The sequence below is a fragment of the Mirounga leonina genome, unplaced genomic scaffold, assembly GCF_011800145.1.
Source record: "Mirounga leonina isolate KUSES-001 unplaced genomic scaffold, KU_Mleo_1.0 Mir_98, whole genome shotgun sequence".
Classification (NCBI taxonomy): domain Eukaryota; kingdom Metazoa; phylum Chordata; class Mammalia; order Carnivora; family Phocidae; genus Mirounga; species Mirounga leonina.
This window is the reverse complement of record NW_023270921.1, coordinates 5958942-5971119: the sequence shown is the minus strand read 5'-3', so window position 1 is coordinate 5971119 and position 12178 is coordinate 5958942. Positions and strand designations below refer to the sequence as shown.

The window sequence follows — 12178 nt, the reverse complement described above, 5'->3', positions numbered from 1 at the left end:
TCCCTGCCTCCCTCCCCCTCCCCCTCCATGCCTCCATCCCTCCATCCCACGTTAACTGAACTCTAGCTCTGGACCAAACACAGGCTAAATGCTGGTGAGTGAGGCAGGACCCAGCTCCTGCCCTCAGGACCTTATAGCCCCTCTCCTTCCATGCCCTTGCTCTCGATGGAGCTCTCCAACTTTCCCAGAAGGGGCCACTTTAAACACTCTCCCCCGGGGCCTTTGGGAATCGTGGCCTCCAGCTGGGCAGGGACCTGAAGGTCTTTGGGTCCATCCCCCTGTCTGGGTAGGGTGGGCACCTTTGAGACACCAGTCGTGCCCTACCTTCTTCGGATGCCTGTTCCTATTCCTAACACCCTGACGGAAAATCCACTCCCCCATCTCATTCAATCTCCCTCACTGTGAATTCAATCCACTTCTTGTTTCTGCAAGTAACATTTATGGAGACCCTACTGGTAGCAGACATTGGATACTGGGGCACAGGGATGTGGAAAGGAAAGTTAAAGTCCTGGCCCTCAGGAACTTACCGTCAGGTGGGAGGCACAAATAGGACGAGCAACTGAACAAGAGCCACCGTGAGCTTGGGCTATACGGGGAGGGGCGGAGTACTCTGGGAGCACAGGTGAGGGAGTCCTTAACAGGGAGGCTTCTCTGGGAAGGAGACTCTGGTCGTGCTGCTTTCCTGGGGTGGGAGGGGTGGGGGAAGGACAGCAAAGGTGCACACCCCAGGGAAGGTCTATTGCTGCATGAGACGATCCACTTGCCCAGGAATTCCAGTGCAAGTGGATAGTCTAGCGCTTTCTAGTGCTTTCCTACAAGGTCACATTTCCTCGGCTCATGCCCCCTCCTGGCTCTTTCTTCCTCATCCCTCTCCAGTTTTCCACTTGCTCCATTCATGCGGCTCAGAAACCAGAGACACCATGCCCAGGGTGTGTACAGAGAGGGCATACGGAGAGGTCCCAGCCTGCAGCCTTCCTGGGCTTGGACCCGCCCTCATGCTGAGGCTAGGGCATGGAAGTTTGGAGGATGTGATGAGGTGTGGTCTTGTCAAGGAACCTGGGTGTGGCAGGCTCCCTTGGTGGTGGTGGGGGGGTACGAATATCTGAGTTCTAGGCCTGGCCCTGCCTACAGCTAACTGCGTGAGCCGTCTACACCATCTACACTGGAGCTCAGAGTCTTCAGTTCCACTGCTGACGTAAGGAGTCAGAATCTGCATTTTAATAAGACACGCTGGTGACTCATACGTACATTAAAATTGGGGAAACCTGCCCCCTAACATTAGTCTGCGGTTAGAGGGCTAATGGTGGTGACTCCGGCCCGTGTCCGGAGGCTTAGGGGCCTCCTCTGGGATATGAAGGCGTTGCACCAGGTGACTTCTGTGGTAGGGGGTATGACAGCATTCCCAGATGCGAGATTGAGCCCTCACACTAGGTTTGTTGGGCCAGATACTATGTTTACATTTTTTTTTTTTTTTTTAGAATAAGGTGCCAGTATTTAAAAATTGGGAAACTTCACATAAATATCCAGACTTCAGGCTTTAATTGAAAAATTGAACAATTTGGGAAGCAGGCCACATTCCACCTGCCACTCATCAGTGTCCCCGTGCAAAGTACTGGTACAACCCTCCCTCCAAACGTTTCCCAACCACTGATACTTTGAGGATCAAGTCCCAGGCGCCTCTTAGAACATGAAAAGAGGGGCGCCTGGGTGGCTCAGTCGGTTAAGCAACTGCCTTCTGCTCAGGTCATGATCTCAGGGTCCTGGGATCGAGTCCCGCATGGGGCTCTCCGCTCAGCCAGCGGCAAGTCTGCTTCTCCCTCTTTCTCTGTGACCTCTCTCGCTTTCTCTCTCTCAAATAAATAAATAGAATCTTTAAAAAAAATAAAATAAAACATGAAAAGATGCTCAGCCTCACTCAATATGAGAATTACAAATCAAACCTACATTGAGTCGCCATTTCCCACCTGTCTCACTAGCAAAGATAAGAAAGTCTGATAACACACTGTAGACAAGGGTGGAGGAAAATGGTCCCCTCACATACTAGGGAAAGTAAATTGGTACGATCTCTAAGATGGATAATCTCCCATCATCCTTCACAATTACCAATAACACCTACCCTTTGACCAAATAATACCAGTTCTTGAAGTTGATCCACAGACACTTGCACACATGGGAAATGTTAATTCTAATGCACACATAGAAGATTAGTCATTGCAGTGCTGTTTGTAAAATGCATGGAACTATGGATTGAACTAACCTAATTGCCTATTGATAGGGGACTGGCTAGGTAAATTATAGGACAGCCATATGATTAAATAATGAGGATCTCTTTATGTTATGATATGGAAGGAGTATTTCCAAAATATTTACTGAAAAAGGAAGGGTGCAGAACAGCATGCGAGGTCCAAAACCCTTGTATGGCAGAGAGTATTTGTGAAAAGATGCTCAAGGACCTGGTAACATTGACTGTCCCTGGGGACAGGACCTTGGAGACTGGGGTACAAGGGTGGGAGGGAGTCTTCTTACTATCTACACTTCCATATCAGTTGAACTTTGAGCCGTGTTGATGTGTTACCTACTCAAAGAATGAAAACTACAATCTTGCAGAGACCTAGATTCTGTGATTCTGACACTATATGATTCTAACGTTTTATAACTTGGTGAGCCCAACTTATTACAACTCTGGAAGGCCTTACGAGGCCAAGGCCCTCATAATCTGCTGGCAGGGGTTCTCCTGGGTCGCCATCCCTGCCCTGTCCCTGAGTCAGGCCATGTAGCCCCTGTGAGCTTGAGCAGCCCTGCAGGAGGGCTCCCTAGCCAACACAGTACAGATGCATGAACTTTGGCATGTCCTAGCGATGCATCCCTTGGGCCCCTGCTTCCCTCCTTCACCTTCTCTGTCCTCCCAGGGGAGCCTTCTCAGTGGTGCGCAGGTGTGTGAAGGTGCTGGCTGGCCAGGAGTATGCTGCGAAGATCATCAACACCAAGAAGCTCTCGGCCAGAGGTAGGTGGCAGATCCATGCCTTACCCGCCCTCTGGGGCTCTTCTTCCCTCAACGCCTTGGGTTAGAAGCCGGACCTGGGTCTGTCCCCCTGGGTGATGCTGCAGGGGGGAGATTCCTCTTCCTGTGGCTATTATGAGAACAGATCCCTCCATTTTCCTTCCTTAGGGGATCTAGACTGGAGGCCACAGCCCCTCAGACAGGCCAGGCTCTCTGCCTCCCACCCAGGTGAAGGCTAAGGTACCAGGTGGGACTTCCTTTCCCTGCCCTTCTGTTACTTGCTTCCTTTCTCATCTCCAGACCTGTGCAACCACCATTCCCTTACCTGGCTCCTTACAAGGCTGGCCCTTTTTCAACCTTCAGGCCTCAGATCAATATCACATCCTTTGGGAGACTTCCCCAACCCCTACATCTGAGGGCGTCTCCCCCATTTTATATCTGTTATTACTGTTTACCTTCTGTGTGGCTTTCCCCCAGTCTGCACTTATCCCATTTGCTGGCGTGGTCCCTTATTAAGCATGCATCTTGACCATAAGCTCCAAGAGGACAGGGATGGCTTTCATTCCCTGCTATACCCAGTACCTGGGACAGCACCCAACACATCCCAGCGCTCCACCAGTGTCCAGTAAACTCCAGGTGCATTCCACTTCAGCCACACTGGTCTGCTCTCTCAACCCTAAATATTCCCTGGAACAGTAGCTCCCAAACCTGTCCTCACCCTGGAACCCCTGCAGAGCCTCAAAAACTCCTGATGCCTGGGCCCTGCCTCCAGAGGTTGTGACTTCATCCATGTGGGGGTGTGACCTGGGTTTGGAAAAAAAAATCCCTAGGTAATTCCGGTTTGGAAGTGGTCCTAGACCAGCAGCGTCAGCATCACCAGGAGATTGCTAGAAATGCACATTCTTGTTTCCAGACTTAAGGAATCAGGATCTGCATTTAAAAAAAAAAGGGGGGGGATCTGCATTTTACCAAGATGTCCTGGTGATCTGTGTGGGTATTGGAACTTGGAAAGCCTGCCCAGAAGCCTTGCTTCTTGCCCTTAGCCTGTGGTTAGAACGGTAGTGGTAGTAACCGTGGTCAATGTGTTGGGGAAGGTTATCTTCAAAAATCCAATGCCCGCTCTGAATGCTGTCTAAGCTGCCTTGGGGACCGCCGGGTGAGGCGGGTACAAGTGCAGCATGGGAGATGTCATGGGGTGGTCAGGTGGTCAGGTGTTTACTTGGCATAGCGGCAGCTGTGTTGGGGCCGGGGCCCAGCAGGTGCAGGGTTCACGGAGGCTGGTACAGGATGTTCACATGGTCCCCCGAAGGCCTCCCAGCAGGCCCCGTGTTGGACCGCGTGGTGCTGCCTTTCATCTCTCTGGCTCAGTGCTGCTGGGAGCCCAGCACCTTCTCCTAGTTACTGAACTCCCCCGTAGGCAGCCAGTGTTCTGCGGGGAGAAGAGGCTGGGCATGTGGAGGGTGGTTCTCTGAGGGCCGGAGGCCGAGGCGGCACACATTCAGCATGGAAGCCGGTGTGGAAGGATGACACCCGTGGGAAGTCTGGGCCCAGAGCCGGGGGGGGGAGGGCGGAGAGCGGAGCCAGGGCGGCTAGGGCGGCCCCATGTCCAGAGGCTGGGGTCTGCCTTGCTTCCTGTGGGACGAGTGGCAGTCTGGCGCCCTTTCTGTGCTTTGGTCAAAGGAGATGTCCCAATCCCTGAGATGCGGTGGGGGCAAGATCAGGGCCACGACTGGGGGTGACAGGTTGAGGTTGCTTCAAAATGAGGGAGGGTCAGGAGTCAGGGTCCTCCCTGGATGCTGGAGCGCTTGGGTCAGTTCACTCAGAGCGACACCTCTCCCCGCCGCCTGGTTCTCTCTCTCTCTCTCTCTCTCTCTCTCTCTCCCTCCTTCCCTCCCTCCCGCTCTCTCTCTCACACACACACATACACTCTGACAGGAAGAGACAGATGTGTATGAGGGACAATGGAAGGGGCACTGCCTCTTTTCTGGAAGGTGACTAAGCATTCCTTGGGCAGTGTGGACTCTGGGCCGTGCCTCGACGAAATCAGCAAGTCCCCTGTCTTTGGCAATTTGTTGAGGCTTTGCCATCCTTCCAGTAAGGTGGCCCGGGGCCTAGGTGAGTGTGGAGGGTGGGAGTGTGGAGGTTCTCAGGGGAGCCTTCTCAAACAAGTCTGCCAACTGCTGACTCTTCCCTCCCCAGCGGGAGAGGAAGAGCGGAGCTGCTTCTAGCAGGTTCCTTTGTTTTCCACCCATGGTGCCTGGGGAGAGGAGAAGTTTGATGCTGACTATTTGGCAACATACTCTAAGCTGCTCCTGCTGGCACTCCCTGGGGACTTTGGCAGCTCCCAGCAGGGGCCTGCCCAGCCGGGGTGTCCATCCTCCCCCCCACCCAAAGCTGCAGCTCCCCCTTCCCCACCAGGGTCCGCCTCTTCTTCTGTTGAGTGGCTCCCCAACCCAGAAGATATTTTTTCCTATGTATTTTAAAGCTACTCTTCTAAGATAAAATGCTCAAAGTGTCAACAATTTCAAGAAGTCATAAAGACATGGAATGGGAAGTGAAATTTTTGCCTGTCTCAGGCCCTGCCAGATCCCCTCGGGGGCCTTTAAAAAAAACGCGGCTGCCTTACTTCTACCCTGGAGGGCTGGAGTCAGTAGGTGAGGCCCAAGCTCCTGCACTGAAAAACTCCCGTCTGCAGTGATGATAGCCAGTACGCTCAGGGAGAACTCCCTACCAGGGCCTCCAGAGGCTTCCCAGCCCCAGCCTCACCCAGCGCACAGAAGACACTCATTAGCATTTTAGGGGACGCTGGGCACATGGATGTGGCTGGTGCAGCCAGGGGTGACTGACGGGGGTACAGAGACCTCCACAGTAACCACTGTCCACCTGAGCGCTGAGGGCTCACTTCCTCGGCTCCCTGGCAACCAGTCCCGGGACATGGGGTGAGAAGCATGGCGTGAGCTCATTCAGGCTGCCCCTGAGCCTCAGGCCCATGCTGTGAAGGAGGCAGTGAGACAGATGCTTCCCGTTTTCCTCATCTTACTCCCCACTCCTGCCTGGCACTCTTGGCCCTTGGAATTATTCCTCTAACCTCCCAGGATCAGGAGCCCTGTTGAGGCCCTCTAGAGGGTGGGGACATTTCCTCTTCCAAGACTTGGAAGCCTGTTTTCTTCCCTGGTTCCTGTGCCTCTGGCAGGAGTCCCACCCCTCCCCCCTGCCCCTGCCCCACTTTGCAGGCAGAGCCTTCTGGGCTGCCTGATTGTACTTCCCCCATGCTCTGCTGTCTTGCCCTGCCCTGCTCGCACTATCTGGCCCCAGGAACTTCACCCTGAACTTTACTTTCACTTGCCCTTGCCTGCCAAGCTCTTGGGCAGGGCAGGGCCCTTTAACCCCAACACCCTGGAGGCCTGCCCCTAGGGAGGGAGGGAGAAGGTTCACAAGGTATCATAGTGAGCATTAGGGGGCAATCCTTCCAGGTACCTGGACAGGAGGTTTCCCTCAGGCCTTTCACCATGTGGGACTGTATCAAGCTGAAAGGACTGATTTATCAATTAATTATTTATGAGAATGGGAGGCAATGTAGTATAGTAATTTTGAACATGGGTTGAAATCCCAGCTCTGCCATTTCTTAGCTATGGGACCTTGGACAAGCTGCTTAGTGACTCTGGGCCCTGGGGCATGGCCGTGACTGACGGACAAGGTCTTGCTCTCATTGCACCTGTTCTCTAGGGAGGAAGACTGGAAAGAACATTAAACATATAAATAAGCGAGGTAAACTTTAGGTAGCAACGAGTTATAAAGAAAATGAGACAGGAGAGTGGGGAAGTGATGGGGGATTAGGAGGGACCCTCAGAAAAGGCAGCCAGGGAAGCTCTCTGAGGAGGTGATACTGTGTTGGACTTGCCTGAGGAGAAGGAGGCAGCCATGAGAAGACCCAGGGCAAGAGCATTCTAGGCAAAAGGCCCAGCAAGTGCAAAGGCCCTGAGGTGGGAAGGGGCATGGTGTGCGTGAGGCCAGAAAGGTGGCCACTGTGGCTGAAGCTCCAAGGCCAAGATAAGGCAGGACCAGCGGGGTCTGGCTGGCCGTGGTGAGGAGTTTGGATTGCAAGTACAATGCGGAGTTTGAAGAGTTGTTGGAGAGTTTGAAGCCAGGGAGAGACAGCATCTAATTCATGTTTTAATAAGAGGTCCTTTGCTGCCAAAGATGATTGGCTGGAGGGGGGAGAACATCCAGGAGTGGTTCCTCAGAGCTGTGGGTTCTAAGGAGGCTTGACCACCTTATTAAGTGACTTTGATAACGGGATTCCTCCTTATCACTGGGCCTCAGTTTCCTTACCTACAGAACAGAGCAAGGCCTCAGAGGTCAAGAGAAACACAATCCCTACTTTCTTTGAGGAATGTTAGAAAATAAAAACATGTCAGAGTTACAAAAACTGTTGAATAACATATATGTTTACATAAATTCAACAAATTAATGCTTTTAGCCCAGAAATTTGCAATGTGGTGTGATTGGACTATGCACAAGATGATAGCCAGATTTATAAAAAGTCAGCTCGTGGCATTTCTGGCAGTGAGGGCTGGCCATCAGGCCCAAGTCTGAGGCTGTGTGACCTGCGTATCCTTTCAGTGCTGCTCACGTGGTGGGGAAACATCAGAATTCTGCATTTGGGTCCCTCGTCCCCTGAATGTATAGTCTGGACCAGCCTTGTACCCTGAATGTATAGCCTCCAGCCCCCTCTGATAGGCCCCACTTGACCAGCCTGATCTCTGGTTCTTCTGCTGGGGATGGGTGGGGTGGGGGACAGGGTTGTAGGGCTAGGGGAGTGTCCAGCTGTCCTCAGTCCACTGAGGGCCCTCAGCAGCTCTGGATGGAGATGCCCCTCCTTTGTGTGGGAATTGGCCTCCTGCCATCCTGGAGGATGTGGAAGGAGGCTGGGAGGGAGGGGGGACCAGGGGGGATGTCCCCCAGGGTAGACAACCTCCCCTCCCCTAGCCCCTAGTCCACCTGCTGCTGGGGAGATGTGCTTACCCTCTGTGGAGACAGGAGTGGACTTAATTGCTTTGCTGCCGAAAAAGCCCCATTTCAGTGTTGCTCTTGGCTTCTGCAGCCCCTGGAGGAAGGCCAGTGATTGCTCTACTAAAGGGGCAGGGGAAAGGGAAGCTGGCTGCCTGGGGACAAGGGCTGGGACTTTCTCCCTCCTTATTGTCCTCCTTGGTGGCTGCCTGCTCTGAAGGGGCTAGTCAGAGACTGGAGTTCTAATCCGGACTTCTGCCACTGAGAGTCTGCGTGAGGTCCCTCCTATGCGCCCCGATTTGCCCATTCAGAAATTGGGGGCAGATGGAGGTGGCGGCGCTGAGTCAGGGCGTGGAGAGCAGTGTAACACGGTAAAGCTCAGCCCTGGGTCCTGACTGCCTGGTGCAAAGTGCGACGCCACTCATCACCGGGGGTGCGACTCTGAGCCGGGTACTTGGCTTCTACGCACCTCTGTAAGGTCGGATGTGATAGCACCTCCCTCAAGGGGTTGTTGTGAGAACTTGAGATGGATATAAAGGTGCTCTGCACAGTGCCTGGCACATAGTAAATATTCTACTGGCTCCCTTCGTATTGTTCTGGTTTTTAAAATTAAGGCATTAACTATGGAATTGTGAGAAAAGCACCAGAAAGGAAATTGAGAAGTGCATAAAATGGGGACAGTGATGCCCACAGCGCAGGGTGGTTGGGAGGACTGAAGAGAGTCACGGGAAGGATTGTTCCCAGCAGCCTCAGAGCGGGAGACCAGGGGGGCAGATCCTGAACAAAGCCTCTCTCCCTGGGGGTCTGGACAAAAGCCCTGGAAAGCAGGTGCGAGAGCTCCGGGTAAAGCCCCTGCAGATTATTTGGGGCTCTCTGTGTCCCCTGTAAGGGAGGCGGCCTCTGTGAATGAATACAGCTCTTCTCCTGCAGAGAAATATACACTCCCTTAGAAAGGTTCATCATTCAATGGTTTATTCTTTAATTCAATTATTTCTTGAGCACCTACTATGTGCCAGACATTTGAGTAGATGCCAGGGGTACAACAGAGACCAAGCTCTTGCCCTTAAGGGTAAAGGTATCCATGAGCCAAAGTGAGATGTGTTGTCCTGGGACCCTGACCACACAGAGGAGGGGCCCCTACCAGGCTGCCAGGAGAGGGTATATCTAAGGATAGGTGGGAGTGACGGGGTGATGGCCAGTGAAGGACAGGTGGGAGGTTGAGAGGGAAAGTTCCAAGCTGAGAGAACCACATGGGTGGTTCTGAGAGGACTGAGCAGGGTGGGTCTGGAGAAATGCCATTTAGCAGTTCAGTCTGGCCAGAGCGCCGTGCGTGCAAGGGGCAAGGCTGGAGGCAGGGCAGCAGAAGCCTGCCCTGGGGGGGGGCGTTGCAGGCTCTGCAGATGGGGCTCAGGGATGCACCTCATTTGAGAGCCCCAGAAACCAAGGCCCAGAGAGAGGAAGGGACTTCTGAGGCCCTGCAACCCTGCCCCCTACCACCCCACCTCTGCTGCATCCCACCGCCTTCCTGGAGAACCCAGGGGCCCTGCCAGAAAGGCCAGCTTATGTGGGGGGATGGGGGCCCAGGGGCTGCCCTGGGAGGTGCAGAGCATAAGAGGCCATGAAGAGGCAGAGACGGAGTGGGTGAAGTTCCCTCCCTCATCTGGGACTCACCTGGGCATCTGGGTTTCAGACCATCAGAAGCTGGAGCGTGAAGCCCGCATCTGCCGCCTGCTGAAGCACCCCAACATCGGTGAGCTGTGGGGGGTGCATGAGGGACGTGGGTGGAGCCTGGCCCTGCACCCCTGCCTGAGCTGGTGGGCCTTCTGGGCAGGTGGGGGTAGCTGCTCTCTTCTCTGGGGATGGCGGCAGTAGTGATGGGAAAGGGGATGACTTTAATGGTCTCCACATTTCTCAGAGACCAGCTTGGTTGGGGAGAAGGTGAAGAAGGGGCCCTTCCTCCTGTAGCCCACGCTGCTGGCAGCCTCCTTCAGAAAAGCTGTTTCAGGAAAACTCCCGAAGCTCCGAGAGAGGCAAAAATAGGCCAGGCGTGGCCTTGACCATAACGGCCCACTCCCCAAACCTACCCCAAGCTGAGTCAGCCTGGCACTATGACCTGCCCACCTACCTAGACCAGCAGCCTGCCTGCCCCTCAGAGGCAGACTCCGAGGTGGCCACTGCCCCAGGGTAGACTGAGCACCTGCTGCCGGGGAGAGGCTGGAGAGGCTGGGCCTAGACCACGCATCACTGCCTGACCTCCCCTCTTCCCCCATGCATGACTGGGGGTCTGCAGCCCTGCCCATCAGGGTTCTGAGTTGGGGTGGTGTGGCCAGGGGCGGGTGGGGGGAGGGGCGGAAGAGCAGATTCTAGATATAGTCCTGTCAGGGAATGGCTGTGTGACCTTGGGTGGGATCCCTGCCCTCTCTGAGCCACTTTCCCCCATCTGCACAAGGAGACACCCTCTGCATCATCTGGGCATCCTGTTAAAAGGTAGATTCTGGTTCAGCGGGTTTGGGTGGGTTCCAAGATTTTGCATTTCTGACACGCTCCAAGGCGATGCCAAGGCTGCAGTTTCAGATCCCACTTTGAGGAACAAGGCCTAGATGCTCTTCTAAGGAATATTCCAACTCTGACAGCCACCAAGCCTTTGCCCTTGGGAAGGAAGCATCTCTCTGTGCCCAGAGCCCCAAGGGTTAACTCTCCTGCTGGAGAGAAGCATCTCCATCTGCTATTTATACCCGAAAGGCACCTCCCCTTCCCTGGGCCCTGTGAAGGGGAGCAGAACTGCGCAGACAGCAGCCAGAAGCTCCAGGACCAGAATCAGAGGAGGGGCAGCAAGGCGGCCAGGGGGGGCAGCAGCCCTGCTTGTACCCCGATCCCTGGCCTGCTGGCAGACTCACTGTGTGGCCTTGGGCGGCTCCTGCCCTCTTGGGGCCTCCAGCTGCCCAGCACTGTGATGGAGGGGTGGGGAGGGAGCCCCGACCACAAAGTCCCATGGTTCTTAGAAAGGCTGGCGGCCCCAGAGGAAGGAGGCGGGGAGTGTGTGTATTGCTGCCCACGCGGTGGTTTCAGTTCCACACTGCGTCCTCCACCCTCCCCTGCCCCCCATACATGGGGAGCAGTACCTTATGAGCTCTGGGGCTGACAGACTGCAGCTCAAATCCTGGGTTTGCTGCTTGATTGCTGTGTGACCCTGGACATGTTGCTGAACCACTCTGAAGCTCAGTTTCCTCATCTGGAAAATGGCAATGATACCCTCCTCATAGGGTTGTGATGATTAATTAAAGCATAGCACCATGACAGTCCCGAGGTAAGTGCCGTTCCCCTTTTTCCTCAGTCCACCCCTTCCCACCAAACGACCTTACCCGAAAACGTAACCTCCATATGCTTCTCATTCCTCTGAGCCATCACGATGTTCGGTCACCAGTTTGGGGCACTGTATTTAACGTGGTGGTTAAGAGAATGGGGTTTGCACCTGGGGTCCAATCCCAGCTCGGCATTCACAGGTGTTGGAGCGTGCGCGGGCTATGAGGGTAATCGAGGTAGCCACCCTTTACAGCTGTTGGGTGAGCTAAATGAGAAATTGCAAGGGAAGCACTTAGCACAAGCCTGGCCCGTGGTAAAGTCTCAGAAATGGCACTTCATCGTCATCATCATTGAGGCCTTTACTCCTTCCTTCCTTCCTGCACCTGACGGCAAGGGTATCTGGGGCCCCACCACATGCCAAGGCCTCTGCTGGGGGCTGAGGACGGGCAGAAGGAGTGGGGATGGGGTTGGGGTTGGAGTGGCTGATGCACAGGGACGTGGAGAGCAGAGCTGAGCCCCAGACCAGGAGGATTTGGGGAAGAACCCCAAAGCTATCTCAGGGCTGGAAGGGCCCTGGAAGGTGCTGCTTCCTGAGCCTCTAAGCATCTCACTTCTAAGTCGATGATAATCTGCCCGAAGAAGTGCAGAGAGGTGAAGCTGTGGATGCAGAACCTGAGAGGCGAATCTGTGCATGGAAGTGCTAGACTGAGTCCTAGTCATGCGGCTCGGTGACTCTAACCAGGCTTACTCGCTGCTCCCCATGTGTGGTTGGTGTGCAGCCCTGGGGGGACCAGGTCAGGGAGGCCCTGGCTCAGCACAGGAGGGTCCAACTATGCTGTGCACGCGGGACAGGGTCAGTGCCCC

The 12178-nt window shown here is 54.5% G+C and overlaps 1 protein-coding gene across 1 annotated transcript in view; it reads left to right on the top strand.

Moving 5' to 3' along the window:
• Positions 1–12178, top strand: part of LOC118006598 (calcium/calmodulin-dependent protein kinase type II subunit alpha) — a 59071-nt gene that overhangs the window by 12478 nt on the left and 34415 nt on the right. The window contains exons 2-3 of the mRNA XM_034999310.1: positions 2910–3004; positions 9702–9761. Coding sequence (XP_034855201.1) covers positions 2910–3004; positions 9702–9761 — 155 coding nt within the window. The remainder of the gene's footprint in view (positions 1–2909; positions 3005–9701; positions 9762–12178) is intronic.